The following is a 27,957-nucleotide window of genomic DNA, read 5'->3' as shown; positions in this document are numbered from 1 at the left end:
GGGGTCTCAGAGTCAGACACAACTGAGCAATTGGCTGAACTGAATTAGCCGTGATATCCTTATTTTGATATATATAAAGTAGCACAAGGGCTTCCCTGGTGGCTCAAGGGTAAATAATCTGCCTATCAATGCAAGAGATGCGGGTTCAGTATTTCCGAGTCGGGAAGATCCCCTGCCCTGGATAACAGAATGGCAACCCACTCCAATATTCTTGCCTGGGAAATCCCATGGGCAGAGGAGCCTGGTGGGCTCCAGTTCATAGGGTAGCAAAAGAGTTGGGCAAAACTTAGCGACTAAACAACAATGAAAGTGGTACAAATGGCTAAAATTCAAACACACAAAAAGTAACTGAGAAAAATTAGTTGGCCTAGCATTAACATGTTAATCCATGTGAATGTCAGAAATTATAATGCATTTAAATGTCTCATGGATTTGACTCCTTAACAAATATTTCAATATTTACATTCAGACATCTGCTTTGGCAGGTGATAATGAATGTGAAATTATTGGAGCTACAAGTAAATTATATATATATAGCTAAGAAATACCTGTATTTCATGTCACCTGAAGTTGGAATTCAACATGGAGGAATATGGTTTAATTTACTGTGTTCCAACTTTAGTATTAGGGTATAAGGTGCAAAGAGCAGCATTAACTAGAAAAGTATCTTCACATTTCATTTGGCGTGCTGTATATATTCCTGAAATAAAAGTGAAAGTTGCTCGGTTGGGTCCGACTCTTTGCGATACCATGGACTGTAGCCTGCCAGGCTCCTCTGTCCATGGCATTCTCCAGGCAAGAACACGGGAGTGTGTAACCTTTCCCTTCTCAAGGATATCTTCCCAACTCAGGGATCAAACCCAGGTCTCCCACACTGCAGGCAGATTCATTACCGCCTGAGCCACCAGGGAAGCCCAAGAATACTGGAGTGGGTAGCCTACCCCTTCTCCAGGGGATCTTCCTGACCTGGGAATCGAAATAGGGTCTCCTGCATTGCAGGTGGATTCTTTATCAGCTGAACTACCAGGGAAGTCCATTTCTGAAATGGAGGCATAACAAATCATTGCTATACAGTATTTTTGTATCATAGTTTCAGGGGATGCTATGGTTTTGTGTATACATGTAATTACTTTCCAAATCTTGTCATGCCTTTGGCCAAAAATCCAGTGAACAATGAATACTTTTGGTTAATTCTCCTAGGCCCAATATAGAGATTTCCAACAGTCCTTCCCGTCTACTGATATTTGCTCAACCATTTCTTGGTTAAGCATCTAGCTGTGGTAAAACTTGCACTGTAAACCAAAGTGTTAGCTTCTTTCTTTGCAGCATTCACAATTCTTTTTTGTTAGTGATTCAGAGCCAATTCTGTTTGCTAAAACATTAACAAATTGACTCAAAGGTAGTCCATAGAGGAGTAAAAAATACATGTTGAGGTACACAGTCATGTCACAGTAGCACTGTGTCATTGGCTGAGAGGTATACTCTGTCATCCTAGCTTTTACTGCATAATAGCATTTAGAGAGCCCAGTTTAAATACAACTTAACAGTATAAAGTAATGGATTGTTAAGTATATCTTTCAATAAACACTTAAGAAAACAAGCAGTACTATTAGAGATCAATGCTGCTTGGAATGTGAGGAGACTTAAATGGCTTATATGTATAGTCTTCTTTCATTGGCCCACAGATGATTCTCATTTCTGGAATAAAAGATTGAGGACTGATTACTGAATGCTCCAGAACCTTATCTTTATTTCATTTGGAGTCTTGGTGATATAAAGCCAGCCCAACAGTGATCTTCTGGGGGCAGCTATCTATATGCTGTTTGTTGCTTGCTTAGTATCTTAATTTGAGAAATTCGAAGCTTGCACCTTTTAGAACAAAGAGGCAAATCCAAAGATTAACAACCAAGAACTCTCTCCTGAGGCCTTTAGAGCCATATGTCTACTAGACATCTTCAGCTAGATATTCCTAATTCCACATTTCCCTGCTGCTGCGTCGCTTCAGTTGTGTCCGACTCCGTGCGACCCCAAAGACGGCAGCCCGCCCCTGGGATTCTCCAGGCAAGAACACTGGAGTAGGTTGCCATTTCCTTCTCTACCACATTTCCCTAAATGAATGAATTATCTCTTGTTCCTTCACCTCCTCCTATTTTGATCAATACACTTCATTAAGCCACAGACACATGATTCACCCTGTAAGGTGATGGTCTCAGCTGTAATTCAAGCCATCATCATTTTGGTTTAGAAGGCCTTGCGAGCTCCCTTATTCACACCATCCTTCATATTTCTGTCAAAGTATTATTTTATTTCAACACTAACAACTTGAAAATATTTTCCTGCTTAATATTATTTATTAACTCCTCCAATCAACAACACTCAATGCAAGGCTTATACCCTAAGATAAAATCTAAGCTCCTTAGTATGACTGATTAAGGCCTTTTATCCTCTCATTACCAGTTTTGTTTAACCTTTTCTTACTCTCCCACGAGCAATACTGAACCATTTATAGCTTCCAGAATATGTCATGCTTTCTTGGATCTCTTTATCTGTGTTAAAAGCATTCCCTCAATAAGGTATGTTCCCTCCTTCCTCCTTTGTTTGGCTAATTCCTACTTGGCCTTCAAAACTCACCTCTTTTGGGTGCCTTTCCTAAACAACCCATACTTTCGCAGTCTACATAGAACTCAACCACACTGAGCGGGTGCTCTCCATTACAAGTATGTCTTCTCCTCTGGGCTGTAGCTTCATTCTGCAGCATCAGTGCCTGGTAATAAGCACGTGTGCCACAAACACTTGCTGAACTGAAGTTCAAGTCTACACATCCCGAGTTCCCCTCTCTGAATTCTTTAGGTAGGTCTGTGTGCTCTTTCCCTATACATCCATCATATCTCATAAGTCCTGCTACTACAGTAGTTACATGTATTATAATTGGTGTGTGCTTGTTATCTCCACAGAGCCTGGAAGCTCCTTCCTTGATGACTAGAAACATCCTTCTGTCTTGGTATGCCCAGTTCTCAGCACACTGCCTAGGACAGAGCAAGTTCTCATAAATACTGAATAAATGAATAAAAGTTACTTCTGGATATCTCTTAACCTGAAAATCCCAGGATGTCTCAGAGATTCTTGGTGAACTGCCTTCAGTTTGAAAGATAGTTGAAGAGTCTTATGTATTAACACAAAAGGGAACTTGGTTCTTAACAAGAAATAGTCAATAACCTCCTTTACGCATGCATGAGTCAGCTTGATAAAGTAAGTTTTTGCTCATATCACAACAGTCTGTATTCTGCTTTGTCTTAAAAAAAAAAGGCTTTACATTACCCTTGTGTTATTAAAATTAAAATTTACCAATAAACAAATTGCAGTTAAAGGAATGTGAGCTCTCAAACGTATATTAAGCTTTCAGTGTTACCCCCTCTAGTTTTAAAGCAGCAAAACAACTGTGTGTTTAAAAGATATGTAGTAAATGAATTCCTACCAACACACCAGAACTTACCATCCCTGTTGAAGTATTATCAGTTTGCAGCTCGGTAAACTTCCTAATTTTATGGTACTGCACCAAACATTTATCTAAATTAACGTGTATGAGATCCAAAGGTGCTTTTCAATCACAATATCCTTTATGAATTAGACTTTCATTTATCAAAATTACAGGCAAAAAGAGGTAAGGTCTCAAAGGGCTGTCTCATTACAAGGCTTATAAACACTGTCCTTAGGAAGAATTGGTTTAACACCCAACAAATCAAAATCTGATTGGGAAGGGAATTTATCTGAGATCATCTATCTTCAGAAGACATGTTGGACTGAGAGCACCTCTTGGCCTCTTTAGCCATTCATCAAGAAATTAACTAGCGGGTACCACAAACCACCAGAAAGCCTTAGATTCGAAAATGTGAATTATGTGTAAACCTGCACAGGATAGACATATATGCTTATTTTCCAGGAAAACATTAAAATGCCATAACATTTGAATGGTTTCAGAATAAAAAAATCCCATCAAATTATAGATTCAAGAAGTCAAATCCAAAATTACACTTAAAGTATTTTCCACATCATATTACAAATAACAAATCCAGGAAACTATCCTATACACGTTAGATTTCTTAGTACGTAAATATGCTTAAAGCTCTGTATGTGAAAATGTTATCTAATACAGTACATGGCATTACATGAACCTAAATAAAGCTCCTCTCATAATATTTCTCTTAATAATAAGGATCTATATGAAACAAAATATATATTAAAAGTGAAGTTAACAAGAAAACTAAGATGTTTCTAGTTTTAGTACTGTTACTATACTCTAGCATTACTATTATAATAATAATTATCACTTAAAAGTTTTATTGTTATTTTAAACAAGTATATGTTAAAATATAGAAATCAGACATATTAGCTTATCTTGATAATATTAAGAGAATATGTCTAACTGGAAAGTCTGGACAATTAAGGCAAATAAATTATTTCATTTGCCCATCATATCTTTTTCTACTGATAAACACAAGCAGTCAGTATACAGAAAAGTACTATTCAGTAGTTTATTTCTGTTTAAGGAATTATTCTGTAGTCAACTCTAAAATATCTACACTAATAAGGAAAAAATTTAATTTATAATAATAGGTAAACAACAAATAAATTAAATATCTATACCAATAAGGAAAAAAGTAATTTATAATAATAGGTAAGCAATAAATCATGTCTGTTTTGCTAATGCACAAAGAAAAGATATAAACCCATAGCAAGCCAATTTTAGTGTGGCATATTTATCACTTGTATATTACAGTTATTACTTATTCTTCATTGAGTTTGGAAATGTCTTTTTCATTTATTACAAATAATACATGGATGTATATATGTATGTATCTACCTACCTACCTACCTGTGTATTTACCTATATTATGTATATTTACTCTGTGAGAATCTCTTCTCAATGTTATTTCATCTGTACAATTTAAGTATATGGTCTGTAACTCATGATCCTCTCCCTGCCTATTTAATCTCACTAATTTACCAATTTGACCTCTTCACACCTTGTGATCCCCAAGAGTTGAAAGCTTTTGTTACTAAACATGCCACACTGTTTCAAACCTTTAAGTATGACATGTGGAGTTTCTCTTACATGGAATTTGCTCACCTGCCCTGTTCTTCAAGATTCAGTTTGATTACTCTCTTCACTGCATACATTTTGTATCTTATATATATTCCCAATATACTGTTATTTTTGATATTTTTTCTTAAGTTTTTCATTTAGGTGTACTAATTATATTTTTATTTCCAGTGCAACAAGTGTCAAAAAAGTGGCAATCAATAAATATTTGTTGAGTGAGCACATGAAAATAAATATATAATCAGTATATTAATCATTTTATATGTACAGAACTTCAGTTTAGTTCAGTTCAGTCGCTCAGTCACGTCTGACTCGTTGCGACTCCACGGACTGCAGCACGCAGGCTTCCGTATCCATCACCAACTCCCAGAGCTTGCTCAAACTCATGTCCATCTGAGCTGGTGATGGAGAGTTCTAACGAAACGTGGTCCACTGGAGAAGGGGATGGCAAACCACTCAGTATTCTTGCCTTGAGCACCCCATGAAGAGTGTGAAAAAGTACAGCACTTAAGTTACTCTTCTCTTCACATCCTTTACAATTTCCTCATACATGAGGAAGGTGGACTATGTGATTTGCAATTCTTTCCTTCTTTTTTCCTATAAGCATCCATTAAGAACATACTAAAAAAAAAAAAAAATCCAGACCAATTTCCTAACTTCAGTTTCCTAGGCTGTTGGAAGAGGACTAAGTATTTACTAAGTGAACCCTTAAAGGATTATTGCAGTGTTAAAATGAGACAATGGATGCTGAAATACTTTGAAATGCATGAATATTATTTATACAGTGTTAGTCGCTCAGTCGTGTCCAACTCTTTGTGACCCTATGGACTGTAGCCCACCAGGCTCCTCTGTCCAAGCAAGAATACTGGAGTGGGTTGCCATTTCCTTCTCTAGGGAATCTTTCTGACCCAGGGATCAAACCCACATCTATCACATCTCCCATAATAAGCTCTTAAAATATTTTGTTAAAATGTTGAGAAAATAAACTAACAAGAGTATTAAAAAGAGTTTACTAAGTCCTTAACTTAAAACTGAACAAGAATACAACCAATTCTTTATTGATTATAACACTGCTGCCTAAGGTTTATGCAAAGGGGGAAAAATGCAGGCTGATGTGAGGATCAAAAAACTCAAATAAGCTACCAAATGCATCTTAGGTTTTATGAGCACAATACCCAGCAGATACTGATTATTCAATAATGGTTTCCCTTCCTTCAGTTGGGATTAATCTTCCTGTCACCATGGTGTTGTGATACTCTGTTTATATTCATTACAAGGCAATATGAGCCTTCCATGCCTCTATTAAATCAGATGCTTCCTCAAGACAGAAAGGACAGCATGTAGGCAGGTACCAAGAAGTGTTTGTAAAGTTGAAGAGAGTGTAAATAGCTTACATTAAAAATTGTTTTCCCTCAATAATCATATCATTCACTTAAAGGTATTATTAAATAAAATGATATAAGGATCAATATATTTGAAATTTGTTTTTGATTTTGAATAGAGGCATCTTAAGAATATAAATATTTGTAGTATCTTACATAAGGGAAAAAACTGCTTTCTCAACAAAGTTGACATTTGTTTGATAATTTGTTTTATAGAATTATATAAATGATCCATATAGTATGTAATTTTCTTCTATCATTGGAAGGAGATGGAAAGAATGGAGATTTCATCTCATTTTAATTTTATGTAAATATATTAATAGGAAATTCTAACGTTTCTAAACATCTTGAAATCAGTTTAAGATGGCATTCATTTTTGGGGAAGAAATTCTTTTCAATATATAGCATTTCACAACATTTTTAGCTTGGAAAATGTGTTTTGACAAAATGGACTAGGACTATTAATGACATATGATACTTTGGCAAATTTTAAAATAGAGGTTGGTTTTTCTCATTAAAGTTGAAATCAGAGCAAGAAATACCTTCACAGAATAGTGCTTTTAATAACTCCAAATGATATTATTTAATTTCCACTTTAAGAGAAAAAGATTTTAAGATAAATATACCTCTCTGCTGATTACATGAGATATGGTGATAATATCTCATGTAATACTACATATGAATTAATGTATTACCGAGAGGTTTACAATTTTGAACATTTCAAAAAAGATGAAAAAATGCTTTTTGTTGTATTGAGAAGCCTACCACTCAAAAATATTTTATGCCAATCTTAATGGAGATAAAAGCAGCAGATACATATATAGAACAAACTTTACTGTAACAATCATTTACTAAAAAGATAAATAATTCTCTCCATAAACAATTTAAATTCAAAATTAAATTCTGCCTTTGACTTTATAGTACAAACAGCATTTCCTTTCTTAAAAAGCATGAATGATGATGACAGAGAAATAAAGATCTGCTAAAGACCAAGGACTAAAAAAATACTCTTCTGTACAGAATAGGATTAAAGGAAAAACAGTCTTTGTAACAGAAAAATCCTAATGGTGAAGACTGTTAAAGTGACACTGAATAAAAACACTATTGGAAAGAATGACTGGAAATCTCAGGATCTTTTTTTTCTCCTTTATATCTGATGCTTAGTCAGGAGCCTTGCTTTATCAATACAAAATTATTTTATGAAAGCATGTACTTTCATAAGTGAAACAGACTGTTTCTATTCAAATAGACAGTTCCCATCTGTTGTTTCAAACAGACTTTAAATAAAAAATCTGAAGTTACTGACCACATTTAATAAATATAGATAAAAAATCTGGACAGTTTAGACTCCTTCCTCAGTTGTCGGTATTTTAGTCTGAATGCACTGGATTTAATCATGGTTCTTACTTCAGTTCATTTTTGTTGACAGAGAATATATTTTACAATCCAAAATAGATATTACCTATATCACCATAAAACTACCAAGATACTAGTTTCAAATTTATAACGAATTTGATTCAGAAATGGTAATCCTTCCCTGAACTAATAACTGATGCTACTATTTATGGTCCATCTAGCATATCATTGGATCACATAAAATTAGAGTGCAGCATCCTTTGTGCTTTTACTAATGAAATGAGTAACTTTTGCAGACTTTTGATTGTTTTAAACGAGACACAGACCTTATATCTGTCAGTAGGCTGTTCTCTGAAAAGCACCCCCAAAATATTTCAGTGGCAGGATAAATATGCAGAATTAGCAATATGGGCATTAATTAAGATAGAATGTTGACAGATTATTCTTCTAAGTGGTAAGTTCTTATTCACATTAGTTATGCTTGTAAACGATTTGCTAGACTACAAGAAATAAAAGAAAATGGCTACCTAACATCAACAGTTATTGCTCTGTGGAAAAGGACATCAAGGACACTTGCACGTAAAAGAATTGGATCAATATTAACGTGATTTTCATTTCATGCTTCCCCAACTCCAGTAAGCTGACAATATACTCTGATTATGTGAACTGCCTCAGAGTAACACAGAAAAGGTTATTAGAGCAAGGGGTGGAAATGGAATGCACTTTTTATATTGACAGGGCCTGCTAATAGAGTATACTGATTTTCAAAGACAAGCAGTGCATTTTTACAATTTGGTTCTGATAGCAAAAACAGAATTTCATTTATTCCTAATTCAAAATATTCATATGTAAGCAGTATTTCTTAGAGCAGACCAACAAAGGGGATATTCATAAACAGCATTTTTAACATAAAAAATGCAATTAAAAACGTTTGAGAAAATATTGTTGAATTTAAGTGCAGCATGCTAACTTAACAATCTTCTTAATGGAGTGAACACAGAAAACTGCTCTATGCTTTTTAAAGGAAATTTGATAAGCCATACTTTAAGACTACACATGATGATAAATGTAGAATCTCTGTGTTTTAGACTGAATATTATGTGGTAGGATTCTGATTAATCATTAAGTTAGGGTGATTTCAGAATATTTTAAATAGGATTTCATTACATTAAAAATCACATGGCACACTTGTGGGAAAAAAAAAAGCTAAAACATATAGAAAATTTAGGCCAGTTTGGAACCCTCTAAATAGCATAACGAAGAGAAATAATGCATTATTCACCTTTGTGACTTCTTGAATAAGTAGCATAGTGTTTGGTCCCTATGTTAAAAAGTATGCTTAGAAAAAGGTCAGCAAGAAATAAGTATATCAAAATGGTAAAGGCAGCTATCTTCACATGAGTGCCCTTTTCCTCCCTTCTTTAAATTTTTTGAGCATTATCTAGATTTTCTACAATGATCATGTTTATTTTCAGGAAGGAAGGAAGGGAAGATGAAAGGGAGGGGAAAACACACAAAAGACATTTCTCACTATGAGTCTAGAGGGGTAGATGGCAGATGAATGGCAGAATGGAAAGGTTTGCAACTCTTGGAATGAAAGAAAAGATGAACTGGACAACTTGAACAGGGGCTGAGAGGGTGGCGAGACTTCCTCTGGCAGTGAATGGAATTAACCTGGGGAATGAAGCTTCGTGTTTCTTTTTTCAGATCAGTCACTCAGTCATGTCCAGCTCTTTGCGATCCCATGGACCACAGCATGCCAGGCCTCCCTGTCCATCACCAACTCCCAGAGTTCACTCAGACTCACATCCATTGAGTCGGTGATGCCATCCAACCATCTCATTCTGTGTCACCCCCTTCTCCTCAAGCCTTCAATTTTTCCCAGCATCAGGGTCTTTTCTTTCTTAAGCCTTACATAAAATTCAGTGTGGATATTTTACTTTAAAAATAAGAGAAATGGGAGTAGGAGATGTTTTGGATAAATAAGAAACTGGCTCGGAGACATGGGAGTGTTAGTCGCTTCAGTCATGTCCGACTCTTTGCAACCCCAGGGACTGGAGCCCTCCTCAAGGCTCCTCTGTCCATGAAATTCTCCAGGCAAGAATGCTGGAATTGGCTGCCATTCCCTTCTCCAGAGGATCTTCCTGACCCAGGAACTGAATGCACAGCAGATGGATTCTTTCATTTTAAAAAACAGGATAGTTAACAGATGGTGTTGGTATAGGTTGTTTAAAACACTTCAAAAACACCAAAGATATTTTAAATAATGTTTTTATAAATGACGTTGAATGCACAGTCTGTGAATGACTGTCAGTTCATCTGTACTGAGAAACCTCTGCGGATGACAGATTAGACCAGTGGGCCAAAATTCAGCAGGTTAACTTTAGAGAGCGGAAATGTTCAATGAGACTCTTGCACTTGGAAAAATTTCAAATGTATCTACAGCAACACACTGTCTAGGAAAAGAATGGTGTTTAGATTGAGATTTTGCACTATATAAAATTTATTAGTTAAAGCCCTCATGGGTGAGTCAGTGGCAAATAATCTGCCTGCCAATGCAGGAGATGCAGGTTTGATCCCTGGGTCAGAAGATCCCCTGGAGAAGGAAATGGCAACTTGCTCCAGTATTCCTGCCTGGGAAATCCCATGGACAGGAAAGCCTGGTGGGCTACAATCCATAGGGCTGTAAAAGAGTTGGACCAATTTAGCAACTAAACAATAACAAGCATTTATTAGTTAGCATGACACTTAATTTCTATGCTTTGTCATTTTCCCAAATAAAAATCCTCTTATGCTCTGCTGACAAAGTCTTTCACAGGATAGCTCCAAACAGCCTTTTCCTTATCTCCCCACACTATCTTTTTGTTCCCCAAACAATTCATGTTGCGTTGTGTGGTCCCTTTGTCCATCTTGCCAGCATTCCACTTACTGGCTTGGGAAGATCTCCATTCATTCTTTCAAGTCCAACTAAAATTTATTTATTCAATCAGACAGCCTTATTCACTGAGTTTGTGTAACATTTTTAATATACTTTGATGAAAACATTTATCATACTCTATTTTAATTATTTACAAATGTTAACTTTGGGTGCATTTTATAAAAATTAAGTCTACAAATATGGGCATGAATATGAGCAGTTCCATGCCACTCAGCAATAGATCTATCGATATAATTTTGTCAGCTCCTTATCTTTGGTGGCTTTTGACTCACTAGGTGGAAATAAAGTACAGATTAAAAAAAAAAACAATTTCAGAATTTGAAAATACCGTATTTATAGACCTATTCCATACACTGTCATTCTTCAATGTGGTTACTGAAAAGGATGAATATATGTGTTAAAATGCTGTATGTATATCTTGAAATAGCAAGGAAAGATAAGAAAGCCTTCCTCAGTAATCAATGCAAAGAAATAGAGGAAAACAATAGAATGGGAAAGACTAGAGATCTCAAGAAAATTAGAGATACCAAGGGAACATTTCATGCAAAGATGGGCTCAATAAAGGACAGAAATAGTATGGACCTAACAGAAGCAGAAGATGTTAAGAAGAGGTGGCAAGAATACACAGAAGAACTGTACAAAAAAGATCTTCATGACCCAGATAATCACGATGGTGTGATCACTTACACTCACTTAGAGCCAGACATCCTGGAATGTGAAGTCAAGTGGCCCTTAGGAAGCATCACTACAAACAAAGCTAGTGGAGGTGATGGAATTCCAGTTGAGCTACTTCAAATCCTGGAAGATGATGCTGTGAAAGTGCTGCACTCAATATGTCAGGAAATGTGGAAAACTCAGCAGTGGCCACAGGACTGGAAAAGGTCAGTTTTCATTCCAATCTCAAAGAAAGGCAATGTCAAAGAATGCTCAAACTACCACACACTTGCACTCATCTCACACGCTAGTAAAGTAATGCTCAAAATTCTCCAAGCCAGGCTTCAGCAATACGTGAACTGTGAACTTCCTGATGTTCAAGCTGGTTTTAGAAAAGGCAGAGGAACCAGAGATCAAATTGCCAACATCTGCTGGGTCATGGAAAAAGCAAGAGAGTTCCAGAAAAACATCTATTCCTGTTTTATTGACTATGCCAAAGCCTTTGACTGTGTGGATCACAATAAACTGTGGACAATTCTGAAGGAGATGGGTATACCAGACCACCTGACCTGCCTCTTGAGAAACCTATATGCAGGTCAGGAAGCAACAGTTAGAACTGGATATGGAACAACAGACCAGTTCCAAATAGGAAAAGGAGTATGCCAAGGCTGTATATTGTCACCCTGCTTATTTAACTTCTATGCAGAGTACATCATGAGAAACGCTGGGCTGGAAGAAGCACAAGCAGAATCAAGATTGCCCGGAGAAATATCAATAACCTCAGATACGCAGAAGATACCACCCTTATGGCAGAAAGTAAATAAGAACTAAAGAGCCTCTTGATGAAAGTGAAAGTGGAGAGTGAAAAAGTTGGCTTAAAACTCAACATTCAGAAAACTAAGACCATGGCATCTGGTACCATCACTTCATGGCAAATAGATGGGGGAAAAGTGGAAACAGTGACAGACTTTATTTTCTTGGACTCCAAAATCACTGCAGATGGTGACTGCAGCCATGAAATTAAGACACTTACTCCTTGGAAGGAAAGTTATGACCAACCTAGACAGCATATTAAAAAGCAGAGACTCTGTCAAAAAGGTCTGTGAAAAGAGGTCCGTCCAGTCAAGGCTATGGCTGACTATTCCAGTAGCCATGTATGGATGTACTATTCCAGTAGTCATGTATGGATGTGAGAGTTGGACTATAAAGAAAGCTGAGTGCCGAAGAATTGATGCTTTTGAACTGTGGTGTTGGAGAAGCCTTGAGAGTCCCTTGGATGGCAAGGAGATCCAATCAGTCCATCCAAAAGATCAGTCCTGGGTGTTCACTGGAAGGAGTGATGTTGAAGCTGAAACTCCAATACTTCGGCCAACTGATGTAAAGAGCTGACTCACTTGAAAAGACCCTGATGCTGGGAAAGATTGAGGGCAGGAGGAGAAGGTGGAAACAGAGGATGAGATGATTGGATGGCATCACCGACTCAATGGACATGGGTTTGGGTAGACTCCGGGAGTTGGTGATGGACAGGGAGATCTGGTGTGCTGCCATGCATGGGGTCACAAAGATTTGGACACAAGTGAGTGACTGAACTGAACTGATACCTTGAAATGAATGAATTGCCAAGTAAACAGCAGCAATTAAGTACATGAACTTATATTAATATGAATGCTTTAAATGAAATGGTTGAAAGATATGATTCCTGCCCTCAACTTTTTTTAATCTCAGAATATAAAATACCTAAAATCAAAATACTTTGTGATAACTTCATAAGGTGAGCTACTACCAAGTCAAAATATTGATCCCTTTCAAAGAAGTAAGTTAGGCATTTTTATGCCTCCATGTCTTGGAAATTCCTGTTATTAACTCTGCCGCTTCTGATTAATTCCTAATCTTCTCTTAAGTCAGTTCATAAGTAATTATTTCAGTGAAGCTGATTCCAACCCACTATCCCCAGAGTCATCCATCTTCCTTCTATTCCTTATGAAATACCACTTCCCTCTATGAGAACAGCTTATTTCTTTCCACTAGACCAGGATTTTTCAATCTTGGTACTACTGATGTTTTCGGCTGGATTTTGTTGTCCTTTTGATAAACTGTCTGGTGAATGGTTGGGTATTTCAGCAGCCTTCTTAGTTTCTACCCTTTAGACACCAGGAACACGGGCTGACTTCCATCCCTGTTGAGAATCACTACACTAAACTAAGTGCTGTGGGGAGGCAGAAACTGTGTCTCAGCCTCTGAACCTGTACTTTGTGCATGCATGGCATGTGGAAGATACCTGATAAATGCTTTCAAATGAATGAAGCTACTTGTTTCCTCTTGAGTCAGTTTAAAGCCTTCCATCTAAAGCTTCAACATAAAAACAGGGGAGTTGTTAAAACCTTGGTTGTTCTTATATGAAAACTTTAAAATGCATTTTATAAACATTTTATAAGTCAGCATTTAAATAATCCATTTTAGTTCTTTTAAGAGACTGTAAAACCATGAGGTAAAGATGAGATTATTTTAAAATACCCACTGGCATCAGAAAGAGCTGAAAGATGATTCCATGTATGTCTTTCTCTCACTCATACAAAAGTTACATCACTAATTTTTCAATAAATTATTTTTACAATAACCAGATCATCTGTTTCATTCAGGTATGAAGATTTAATTAATAATACACCAACTAAAATGAACTTATCAATGAACAATTATAAGAAGTCTGCTAGAGACAATATGGTATAAACAATCGAGACCAATAGGTTAAAAACTCAAATAATTCTATTTTCCAACTATTCTAAGTGTAAACTCTTCAAAAAATTGAAGTAAAATAAAAAACGAAGTCAGATAATGTGAAGTTCCTGTCTCAACAACCATGTGTAGCTGCATTAGTATTTTTAAAATTCTCAGTGCTTTTCTTGTTTCTTGAATACTGCATGTAGCATTTTACAGTAGTCGTGCATATATCATCAGAACTAATTTAATTCCAGATTTATCACAGTGCTGCTTTTTCTTCATCAAGGTCATATCATGATGGCTTCACAAGCTTGGATAAACCAGGTGCTAAGCAGACACATCTCTGAGGAACCTAAGGATGTTCTCATTTGCAGTTCTCAGCATATCTTATTATTTATTGCCAAAGAAATGACTGATTAACTTTGTCATCTTTGCTCCAAGTTTTTTTTTTTTCCTTTGGCTAAACCAGCCTGCCCTCCTCTGCGATGCCTGATCAGACCTATTTAGGATGACGTCTTTGGTCACAGACATGGGGGAGTCTGAGATCTTAAGCTTTGATGAAACATTGTTCCACTATAATTTCATGGAAGGGAAAGAGAGTCCAAAATGATAATTGACAGTCAACAAGACAACCAAACTTATTAAGATTTTAACTATTTTTTTGCCAGCATAATCTTTCAGTGCCAGAATCTGTCTAGTTTAGGTTTTAATATACAAGCAATACATAGAACACTATTTCAATCATTTGCTTATTAGCTAATATGCCCTGAAGAAGAAAGTCCAGCAGATCAAAAAGATGAATTTATAGTTTACAATATTTTCCTTATATTCTTCCATTGCTATGGTCTGCAAAATTCCTGGTAATCAATTAAATTTGCACTTGAATGAGATTTTTAGTATTAGAAAATACTGAAATAGCACATTGAGTACATATGAAATTAGAACATTAAACACCAGGAAAAAAATCACATGCCTCTAGGTTTTTATTAATCACATTCCAACACCAGAGGCTGAAAGTATATCAAATCACACCAAATCTTTTGCACATGACAACCTCATAAATTATTCAACTCATTAGTATTACTAAGAAGCATGAAAAACTCCATCAGTGCTAAGGATGTTTTCCAACTGAAAAAGGTCAACCAAAAGTTTCAATAATGAAATGGAAGAGAACACTTTTCAAAGTAAATATGAAATAATTCTCTTTGAAAATATATCCAATTCTGATTATTTGTTCATTTAAAAGAAAGTATTGCTAATGTATTCATTTTGTGGCTCCAAATAAATTACCTAAAAATATGTCATGTAATTTAAATTGCAGCTGTTTCTGCCCAGCACATGAAAGTGTAACTATAATTTAATCTGAAATGTTTGAATTGAAGAAAAAGTATAGTGATTCAAAACATATTTATTAAAATGTTAACTCCGCAAATTCAGTTTCACTTCTATTATATTAACATAGGCTCACATTCTTGAAACATAGTGTACCACATGAACAGAGAGACATGACCAGTGATCAATCTCAGGGACTGCTTTGATGGCCATGTAAATATTTTTTATTTAAATAGTTTAAGGTTATTCTTTCAGCTTATACAACTTGGTTAACATTCTGAAAACTTAGATCACTGATTCAAATACTTCTAGCCATACTTAACATTCCAGTCATCAAATATTCTGTTGTTCCTAAAACAATTTTGTTGCCACAATGTAGATGAACAGAAAAAAAAAAACTGACTATAGATTACAGCAGAGTTTCTCTGTGCATTTAATGTTTAACTTTCAAGACAGAACTGAGATACTGCAATTATTTAACACAGAAAAAGAAATAACTGAATTTCAATTTGTTCTAAAAGCTCTCTCAAAATTTGTAGGTTTGTGCTATATTGATACCCTTCATCTACATCTATACAAACCAAAACATTAAATCATTTGGATGTTAGTCTACACACTGCCAGACATTAAGGTACTTAAAACACATTTAAATGTTTAATGGCAGGCAGAGTGGCCAGATGATGGTCTGAGTTTTGTTAGCTTTTATGAATGTTCTGGGAAAATGTGAATACAAAAGCTTTCTCTAAAATATACAAAATATGTTTTCAATTAAGTCTTTCAACATCTATTTTCATTGAATGAAGTGCTTTGTAATAATTACTGACACTTACTTCCTATTTCTTCTGAAGAAATACTTTATACATAGGTTAGAAGGCACAAAAGTATTTGGGAGAAGATATAGGACTATGTTCCTGGCCATCTGTAATTCCTCTTTCTACTTCTAGGAACAGATCACTCCAGGGAGAACTTTTCACTCACCTCTTCACAACCTCCATACTTCACCTTACTCCCTACCCTCTACCCACTTCCTAAAGTCCTCCGATGTGAAGTTGAAGATGAGTGTTCTAGAACTGTTTCTGGAAGTAGAATTGTTTGAGTTCTTTTTTGTCTTCTACTAACCATCCTAGGGGCTTCCCAGGTGGCTCAGTGGTAAAAGAGTCTGCCTGCAATGCAGGAGATGCAGGAACCATGGGTTCAGTCCCTGGGTTGGGAAGATCCCACAGGTTCAATGCCTGGAGAAACCCATGGACAGAGAGCCTGGCGGGCTACAGTCCATGGGATCACAAAGAGTTGGACATGACTGAGGCGACTGACCACAGCATAGCACACTCTACCTTACCTCCAGGAGTGACTACAAAGTAAACCTGGCATGGGCACCATGTAGATGTCTTGAATGCTTCATGGCATACATGTGGATGCATAACTTAAAAACATACCCTACCTTCCTTTTATCAAAGAATCCAACTCAGGAGGGATAATAGGTTCTGATTATTTCCAATGATCTACTATTCAAAATTCATAAACAACTGTGTCATGCTGTGCTAAGTCGCTTCAGTCGCGTCTGACTCTCTGCGACCCCATGGACTGTGTAGCTCACCATGCTCCTCTGTCCATGGGATTCTCCAGGCAAGAACACTGGAGTAGGTTGCCAGGCCCTCCTCCAGGAGATTTCCTGTCCCAGGGATCAAACCTTCGTCTCTTATGTCTCCTACATTGGCCAGGAGGTTCTTTACCACTAGCGCCACCTGGGAAGCCCTCTTCAATCACTATATATTTTAAGACACATTTATATTACACAGATGTTTACTATCATTTATATCATTCGTCTATTTAAAAATCAGAATTTTATATTTTAGTTTAGATACATTAATAGTGGTTACTATATTACTAAAATACATGACAGTCAATCTTAAAAAGGTGTTAATAAAAAAATAAGTTTATTTCTGATAAGGTTTGACACTGGTTTAGCAAAAGAGACATTTTACAAATTGAACATATACAATAAGGCATCCATTTTTATAGAGAAGCAAAATAAATATTTTTCTAACAAACCTTTTCTACAAGCAACCTGTGGAATGACAAATGTGGTATAATGTGAATCCAAACAAATGTGGTATTGGCAACTCAGTGTCACTAATAGTATTATACCAGCCCAACTTCTATTATATATTGTGTTCAGAAGTTTCTAATTTTAAATGAGCTGAATTCAACATGAATTGATGAAAATGCCTAAATGGATATATATAAAACGAAGTTTAAAAAATTTTAAGTTCATATTATAAAGCATGCATTTTAAGTAGATATTTTAAAGAATTTCTTTTGTAGGACATAAAGGTAACAACTCATTTTAAGTTGGTGTTAATTCCTTAGGTATCAGAATCCTTAGGTGATTTTTTTTTTGAGTTGATTAAAAGAAATCACCTACAGTATAAGTCAACTATTATATATATACATATATATATATATGTATTATTTTTTTTAGCACTGTCTCTCCTGTAGTTACTTTTACTGTATAGTATTATTTTAGGTATAATAGTTTTGGGACTTCCCTGGTGGCTCAGACTGTAAAGAATCTGCCTGCAGTGCAGGAGACTGGGGTTCAATCTCTGGGTTAGAAATGGCTACCCACTCCAGTATTTTTGCCTGGAGAACTCCATGGACAGAGGAGCCTGGAATCCTCACATATTTATTTTTGTTTTGATCCTCAGTAAACTGTATCAATTCATAGACTATTTATATAGTAAATTTTCAAAGCTGTGTACATTTTCTTTCTATTAAGGTTACATATTTTCTCTAATCTATCAGAACATGAGTGGCATCCTCTGCTACATATTATTATGGTAAATTTTAAAACACATGCCTCACTAGTGTGTATTGGTGCTGTTTTGTCACTAAGTAATGTTCAACTCTTTTGTGGCCCCACAGACTGTAGCCCATCAGGCTTCTCTGGCCATGGGATTTTCCAGGCAAGAATATTGGAGTGAGTTGCCATCTCCCATTCCAGAGGATCTTCTGAACCAGGGATAGAATCCTCATCTTTACCACTGAGCCACCTGGGAAGCCCCATGGCTCACTTATTACTCTCAAATAAAAAAAAATCAAGTGACTGTGAGAATAAAAGTAGTTAATAAAAAAATATACGGACAGTATTCAATTATGGTATTTTCTGAGGGTAGGTGGTTTAGAAAATTGTGACATGATCAATCAAAATTAAATTTCTTAGGCTATTTAAAATTAGGTGCACAGACAGAATAGCCCTATGTACACTGTTTGGTGGACAGAAATCTAAAGTAGCAGCATTTTTATTAAATTACAAAAAATATTTTGATATTTACTATTTATTGCACATTTTATAAAGGACAATTTAGGATGCAATTCTACTGTAGTGTGATAGCTCATGCTATCTTTAATATAGGATGGTATTTTTCAAACTTTATTTGCAGTTGGAGGATTGTGAACTTACATGGGCATACAGAGGCATTATTTATTTTATTAGACTGAAAATGATAGAATAGAATAGGGTTAAAATAGAGAATGCCATGTAGTGAGATTATTAATAAGATATTTATTTCAGTTAAATACTTAAGCATGTGCAGGTATATGTGTATATACATAACAGTCCACATGTTCGTATATATATTTCATGTATACTCACACAGTGTATGTATGTACACATACCCACACAAATTACACATAAAAATATATAAATTTGAATACACAGTTACAATAGTAAATTTTTTTAAGTGAAAAAAATCTGAAAGACCAAAGTTTGAAACATGTTGAAAAGGAAAATGACTTTACTCTTGTTTTAGGCTGTGGGAGAAGATGGTGGGTAATAACCAATTATGTAAAGTCTTCCTAATCTATTGCAAAGAATCTGAAAAGCCTAACATACATCAAAAGGGAGAAATACTGGGTTAATTAAGTGTAACCTAAATGATGCTTCACAATAAAGTAGAATGTAACATTTTTGACTTATGACATGGAGAACCTGAAAAGGTACTGAAAGGAAAAAGAACTATCAACCACAGTCACCTCACATCGAGGAGCATTCCTGTGTAAGAGGCACCGATACTCACCGTACTCGATCGCAGCTTTGAGCAATGCTTCAGCATGAGTGGAGCCAAATGCATTACGGACAAACCGTCTCCTTCGACGAAGATCATCTTCCCAGTAATCCAAACGCCAGAAATCATGCAATTGGCTAAGAATGGGAATATGAAAAACAAGAATGATTATTAATAATTATGTATAACTGGAAATATGCTTTTTCAAGTTATATGAATTAACAGACTGTTTACACAATAAAATTTAAAAGCTTTGCACACTTTCTTTTTATTAGGATTAAATATTATCTGGAGACCTGGGTTCAATCTCGGGGTTGGGAAGATCCCCTGGAGAAGCAAAAGGTTATCCACACCAGTATTCTGGCCTGGAGAGTTCCATGGACTTTATAGTCCATGGGGCTGCTACGAGTCGGACATGACTGAGCGACTTTCACACATTCAACCCATCAAGAATGTGAATGGCATTATATATTATATATTATGGTAAATTTAATGCTTAATAACAAATACAATTACATCTTTATTTCTTTAGTCTCATTGGAAAATTAAGGTAACTTTTGAGATACGTCTGTTTTATAACTGCATTTGTATACTTATGTTTTCTCTGCAAACGAACAAACTTAAAATAGTAACATTCTCATATTTTAGGCATTATAACATTCAGGTCTGCTTTCCTTACAATGTTCCTTCTTTTACTAAAAACATTAATCACTGGGAGTTTAGAACAAATGCAGCATCAAATTACAAGTATTAATGGCACAGTTTGCATTCTTTTACATTGTTTTTAACAAGGCTTGTAAATCACAGGATAGACCTCACTACAAATAGTTTGCAATTTAATGACCATGGTTTCTTAGTAACTGAATTAAAAACTATAAAATATTGCCCACTTGGATTTGGTAGAACAATGATTAAAATAATGTGCTGAAATATTCATTGAAATAATTCCCTACTGCCCACAGCAACCTGAGAAAAGTGCAATTTTATCCATTATTAATAATACTGAATTAGAGCTGCAAAAAATTTCAGTATGTGGTAATCGTCTTGGTAAATTATTATTCTAATGCTCACGGAGTCCTTGGATGATTTTACAGCTTTCAGCTAACATAAACCATTAACAATCATGGCCATCATTGGGTAACATTGTCTAAACTATGTTACACTTTAAACCAATATTAAAAATCTACGTGATATTAGAGAAAACAACTGAAATATATTTGTTGCATATTGATGGAACATTTTACGATATCACTTTTAAGTTCAATTTAGTTTTGTAAACAGTGATGAATGCTGCTGCTTGAAGTCTGTTTCTCTCTGTATAATTCTTGGTGACATATACTCAAAAGATAATACCAACATTCTGACTTTCCTGAGCATCACCATTTATAAAAACATATAAAATGCTTTCACAGAAGGTTCAATTTCAGTTTTTATTTTGATATTTTATTATACGAGAACACTGTGCTTGATTAAGGCAGAAACTATACAAATTTGCTCATCATTATCTCTCTAGCACAATGTCTGGCACATACTATGTTTTTAATAAGCACTCAATGAATTAATTTAAAACAATTTTTGTTACTTTGAAAATCTGCAGAAAGTTATAGTCATTGAAAACAAAAATTTTACATTTTATAGCTATTTGATTTTTTCTGTAACTTAATTGTAAAAGGATATATAAATATAAGGGATACACAAAAACATTAAAATTATAATCATTTAAATTCTATCTTAATATACTTGTTTTTTAAGCATATATTATTTTCTGTCAAAATAAGGATTACCTGTTGACCAATTATTACAAATAGTGTACCTCTGTCATTAATTTAAAATAGGCTAATTTCTATCCCTACAAACGCAAATTAATTCTAATAGTTTGAGGAAGACCACTTGCTATAATGATTTTCCTTTAAAGTATGTTAAATTTAAGTAACCAATTTCATATGCAGAAACCTGATATCTGATCTTTTCGCCAATTTCTAACTACAGATATACTTTATTCCTCCAATTAAATATAACTTAAAAATAAATTGGATGATACATATATACAAAACAAACATAACAAAATTCTGAATGGAGCATGGAACGCAGACAGGTTAAGGACCACAGGGCCTGAGAACAACAAAGTGGTGAGTTCCTCCCTGGTTTTTGTCTTAGATACCCTAGATTTGGAGGCAAAGAAGCTAGCAATCCAGACAGGACAACAGCTACAGACAAAAAAAAAAAAAAAAAGGAAAAGCCCCATAAAAGCATGTTTCTCTAGGAGAAAGATGAAGAAAAGGGCATCCTAGGAAGACAGGAAACTTGATGACAATCACTGTACTCCAACCAAACACCACAGAGAAGCTATATCCCCTAGAGACCTACACACTAGCAAAGGATGAGTGGGGAGTGTAGATCTGAAACCTCATGATGGTATAATGGGGCGCCCTCACATCCACACTGGGGTGGTGATATCAGAGAAAGTGAAATAAGGAGCCAGGACTCTAATCTCTGCTGGTTGCTGACCAGGTGCCCCACCCTCAAGGAGTCAGTGGAGAACAAGTGGAGAGCCTGCATTTCCTTCCCCTATGGACAGAATGAGGCATCCTTTTCTCTTTCCTATGGGATGATATTGGAAGGAGGCACAGTAGAGTCAGGACTTCTACTACTAACGGAAAGCAATGAGGCCACCCCCCAATAGTGGACACCATGTAGGGAGCTGGAACTCCCACTGCTGGCAAGCAGTAACAAAGAGTTGCCCACTCCCTAGATGTCAATGGAAGGGAAGTGGGGAACCTAGATTGCTATCTCCACCTGGTAGTGAAGAGGCTGTTCTCCCCACCTGCCCTAGTGGAGCAATGTAAGAGAAAGTCAACTAAAATAGAAGAGTTAGATAAGATAAAAATATCTCAGAAAATAATAATTTAAAACATCTTGTTTCAATTTCAAATTACTTGTTATACCATGAATCTGGAAGATCTCAAATGGAATGTAAAAAGATCATCAATAGATGCCAATGCTGAGATGACAAGGATATTAGAATTTCCTGATAAGGATTTTAAACCAGCCATGATGAAAAAGGCTAGGCTTCAGTGAGTAATTAGGAACATACTTGAAAGAAAAAAATAGAGAAAGACTCAGCAAACAGTTCCAGCAAAATAAATAAATAAATAAAACAGATGATGTAAAGCGGTACCAAATGGAAATTTAAGAACGATTAAATATAGTGAAAAAATAAAAACCTTAGTAGATGGGTTTAACAGAAGAATGAAGGGGACAGAAGAAAAAAAAATTTAGTTAACCAGAAGACAGAACAATAGAAATTAACCAATCTGAACAGTAGAGAGTAAGTAGAGACTGAAAAAAATTGAACAGAGCCTCAGAGATTATGGATTACAACATCTAACATTTGTGTTATTGGAGTCCTGGAAGGAGATGAGAAAGAAAGCAGGACTAAAATAGAGTCTGAAGAAATAATGGCTGAATACTTCCCAAATTTGAAAAAAAGAAAAACACAACATAAATGTGTATAGATTTAGGAAGCTGAGTGAACATAATAAACCCACAGAAACATAGTAAACCCAAAGAAATATATGCTAAGACATGCTGTAATTAAAATTCTGAAAAATAAGGACATAGGAAAATGTAAAAGGCAGCCAGAGAAAAATGACATCTCATCTATAGAGGTAAGCAATTAGAATGACAGCATATTTCACATTCAAAGCTATGGTGGTCAGGGGAAGTGTAAAGTTTTTGCTATGTGCTAAAAGAAATGTCAACCCAGAATCCTACAAACAGTGAAAATATGCTTTAGGAATAAAGAAGAAATGAAAATATTTTCAGAAAATGAAAAAGAATTTGCCAGCCTCAGGACTAGTCTAAAAGAATGGCTAATGGCAATCATAAACACAAGGGAAGCAAGAACAGGCTTTACTTTTCCTCAAGTGTTCTCAAAATTGACAACACAATTTTGCTGTTGAAGCAAAAATTACAACACTGCCTGATGTGGCAGTTGTGCCTGAATTGTGTACAGAGGTAATGTTTAAAACAAATATAAATGAGGGAGGGTAAAGTGATATAAGGGTTTCACCGATGGCTCAGCTGGTAAAGAACCTGCCTCCCAAAGCAGGAGACTCAAAGAATATGAGTTTCACCCTGGAATCATGAAGATCTCCTGAAGGAAATGGCAACCAACTCCATATTCTTGATTGGAGAATTTCACGGACAGAGGAGCCTGGTGAGCTACAGATCATGGGGTGGCAAAGAGTCTGATACAACTGGGTGCACACACACACACAGTGAGGTAAAAATTTCTATACTTCACTTGGACTTGTAAAATGACAGCACCAGTAGACTGTGATGAGCTATGTAGATATAATGTAACAATTAGAGCAACCTAATTATTGAGCTATGGATGGAGGTTCAGGACATTATACAGGAGACAGGGATTAAGACCATCCCCAATAAAATGAAATGCAAAAAAGCAAAATGGCTGTCTGAGGAGGCCTTACAAATAGCTGTGAAAAGAACAGAAGTGAAAAGCAAAGGAGAAAAGGAAAGATATAAGCATCTGAATGCAGAGTTCCAAAGAACAGCAAGGAGAGATAAGAAAGCCTTCCTCAGCGATCAATGCAAAGAAATAGAGGACAACAATAGAATGGGAAAGACTAGAGATCTTCTCAAGAAAATTAGAGTTACCAAGGGAACATTTCATGCAAAGATGGGCTCAATAAAGGAGGGAAAGGGTATGGACCTAACAGATGCAGAAGATATTAAGAGGAGGTGGCAAGGATACACGGAAGAACAGAACAAAAAAGATCTTCATGATCCAGATAATCACGATGGTGTGATCACTCACCTAGAGCCAGACATCCTGGAATGTGAAGTCAAGGGGGCCTTAGGAAGCATCACTACAAACAAAGCTAGTGGAGGTGATGGAATTCCAGTTGAGCTACTTCAAATCCTGGAAGATGATGCTGTGAAAGTGCTGCACTCAATATGCCAGCAAGTGTGGAGAAAACAGCAGTGGCCACAGGACTGGAAAAAGTCAGCTTTCATTCCATTCCCAAAGAAAGGCAATGCCAAAGAATGTTCAGACTACTGCGCAATTGCACTGATCTCACACGCTAGTAAAGTAATGCTCAAAATTCTCCAAGCCAAGCTTCAACAATACGTGAACCATGAACTTCCAGATGTTCAGGCTGGTTTTAGAAAAGACAGAGGAATCAGAGATCAAATTGCTAATACCTGCTGGATCATCAAAAAAGCAGAGAGTTCCAGAAAAATATTTATTCCTGTTTTATTGACTATGCCAAAGCCTTTGACTATGTGGATCACAAGAAACTGTGGAAAATTCTGAAAGAGTTGGGAATACCAGACCACCTGACCTGCCTCTTGAGAAATCTGTACCCAGGTCAAGAAGCAACAGTTAGAACTGGACACGGAACAGCAGACTGGTTCCAATTAGGAAAAGGAGTACGTCAAGGCTGTATACTGTCACCCTGCTTATTTAACTTCTATGCAGAGTCCATCATGAGAAACGCTAGGCTGGAGGAAGCACAAGCTGGAATCAAGACTTCCGGGAGAAATATCAATAACCTCAGATACACAGATGATATCACCCTTATGGCAGAAAGTGAAGAACTAAAGAGCCTCTTGATGAAAGTGAAAAAGTTGGCTTAAAGCTCAACATTCAAAAAACTAAGATCACAGCATCTGGTCCCACCACTTCATGGCAAACAGATGGGGAAACAATGGAAACAGTGACAGACTTTATTTTTCTGGGCTCCAAAATCACTACAGATGGTGACTGCAGTCATAAAATTAAAAGATGCTTACTTCTTGGAAGGAAAGTTATGACCAATCTAGACAGCATATTAAAAAGCAGAGACATTACTTTACCAACAGAGGCCCGTCTTGTCAAGGCTATGGTTTTTCCTGTAGTCATGTATGGATGTGAGAGTTGGACTATAAGGAAAGCTGAGCACTGAAAGACTGATGCTTTGGAACTGTGGTGTAAAGAGATCCAACAAGTCCATCCTAAAGGAGATCAGTCCTGAGTGTTCATTGGAAGGACTAATGTTGAAGCTGAACCTCTAATATTTTGGCAACCTGGTATGAAGAGTTGACTCATTTGAAAAGACCCTGATTTGGGGAAAGATTGAAGGCTGGAGGAGAAAGGGACAGCAGAAAATGAGATGATTGTATGGCATCACTGACTCAATGGAGATGAGTTTGAGTAGACTCCAGGCATTGGTGATGAACAGGGAGGCGTGGCATGCTGTGGTCCATGGGGTCGCAAAGAGTCAGACACAACTGAGAGACCAACTAAACTGAACTGAATTACTGAGCAACCTAATTAGAGCAACACTAAAAAGCTATACAAAGACATATGTTAAAAATGACTATAGTTAATGAACTATCAGAAAGAGAAATTAAGAAAAACCCCATTCACAACTATGTCAAAAAGAATACCTAGGAATAAAATTAATCAAAGAGGTGAAAGACCTGTATGATAAAAACAAAGATACTGAAGAAAGAAACTGAAGTAGAGATAAAAAAAAAAGAATTATATTCCATGCTCACAGATTGAAAGAATTGATTCTGTTGAAATGTTCACATTTTCCAAAGCAATCTACAGATTCAATGCAATCTTCATCAAAATTACAATTGTATTTTTCACAGAAATAGAACATAGAATCCTAAGATTTGTATGGAACCACAAACGGCCCAAATAGACAAAGCAATCCTGACAGAGGCTGGAAGCATCATGCTTCCTGACTTCAAACTATATTACAAACCTATACGAACCAAGCCAGTATGATATTGACATAAAAACAGACACACAACTTAATGAAACAGAATAGAGAGCCCAGAAATAAATCAACATATTTATCTATGTCTTATGGCCAAGGAGCCAAGAATACACAATGGAGAAAGGACAGTCTCTTCGAAAAATGGTGTTGGGAAAACCGAACAGCCACATGCAAAAGAATAAAACTAGACCAATCTTACATGATACGTGAAAATTAACTAAAAATGAGTCAAAGGCTTTAAAATGTAAGACCTGAAACCACAAAACTCTTAGAAGGAAACACAGGCAGTGAGTTCCTTGACATCTGTCTTGGCAGTGAGCTCCTTGACATCTGTCTTGGCAGTGAGTTTTTGAATTTGGTATCAAAAGATCCCCTGGTGGCACTAGTAGTAAAGAACTTGCCTGCCAGTGTAGGGGACATAAGAGACATGGGTTTGATCCTTGGGTCAGGGAGATCCCCTGGAGAAAGACAAGGCAACCCACTCCAGTATTCCTGCCTAGAGAATCGTCACAGACAGGGGAAGCTGGAGGGCTGCAGTTCATAGGGTCAGAAAGAGTTGGATACGAATGAAGTGACTTAGCACACATCGAAAGCAAAGGCAATAATAAAAACAAACAAGTGGAACTAAATCAAACTAAAAAGTTTCTGCATAGAAAAAAATCAATAAAATGAAAAGGCAGTCTACCAAATCAGAAAAAAAATAGTAGGGAATCATATATCTATATCTGATGAGAGGCTAATATCCAAAATGTATCATGAACTTGTAAAACACAAAACAACAACAAAAACACCAAACAACCTGATTGAAAAACTGGCAGAGGATCTGAATAGACCACAATAATAAAAATGTTTTTACCTGTAGTTTCTAAAATCTAAAATCTATTATCTTTTTTTTTTTTTTTGAGGGAAGTGGGAATTGAGAAAATTTAGATATTTGTTCTCTGATTTGTTCTTCTGGGATTTTCCCTATTTTCTATGTGGAAATTATCTTGATATTACTGAGAGTCCAGTCTTTGATCATTTGAAGGATTTTCAATATTTGAATAGATATAAACTCTTTAAAAAACCCCAAAGTTTTGTTTCTTTTGAATCATGCTTGTTTTCCTGTTTACAATTTAAAGATAGTGTGAGTACAAGACAGGTATTCAGAGTTGTGCTTTCAACTCTGAGCAAACAGTATCACCCATTAAAATCAATATTCACTTATTTCGTTCTCTCCTTTCTTCAATGTTTTTATTCAAAAATATATTTACTGAGTACTTATCCTGTATTAGGCAATGTTCTTGGTGTTGAAGATATATTGTAGCAGATTAATATGTATAAGATATATTCCTTTCCTTTTATTCTAACTCACACGTTATTTACCCTGCTTTCCCACTGAAACTGAATATGTATTATTGACCCTTTAACTAAATCACTCCTCTACCACACCTCTTATTTAATATTTCAACAGATGCGTTTAGCTATAGTCTGTAACATGTGAACTATTCCAGGAAAAAAGATAATAGAGACTACTCTAATTTTTAAATTTTTAATTCAAATTTTTGATTTTTAATTAAAACATAATTAATTAAAAAAATTAAAACTACTCTAAGTTTTCAATAAGTTTTAA

At 35.8% G+C, this 27,957-nt stretch overlaps 1 protein-coding gene across 8 annotated transcripts in view; it reads right to left on the bottom strand.

Annotated features, from left to right (window-relative positions):
• The window catches only part of NBEA (neurobeachin), a 667,995-nt gene that overhangs the window by 245,196 nt on the left and 394,842 nt on the right, over positions 1–27,957 (bottom strand). For all 8 annotated transcript variants that reach the window (XM_018056646.1, XM_018056648.1, XM_018056650.1 and 5 more), the window contains one exon: positions 19,561–19,685. In XM_018056646.1, the coding sequence (XP_017912135.1) occupies positions 19,561–19,685 (125 nt within the window). The remainder of the gene's footprint in view (positions 1–19,560; positions 19,686–27,957) is intronic.

The sequence above is a fragment of the Capra hircus genome, chromosome 12, assembly GCF_001704415.2.
Source record: "Capra hircus breed San Clemente chromosome 12, ASM170441v1, whole genome shotgun sequence".
In the NCBI taxonomy this organism is placed as follows: domain Eukaryota; kingdom Metazoa; phylum Chordata; class Mammalia; order Artiodactyla; family Bovidae; genus Capra; species Capra hircus.
The sequence above is the reverse complement of the archived record's forward strand: the minus strand, read 5'-3'. Positions and strand labels throughout refer to the sequence as shown.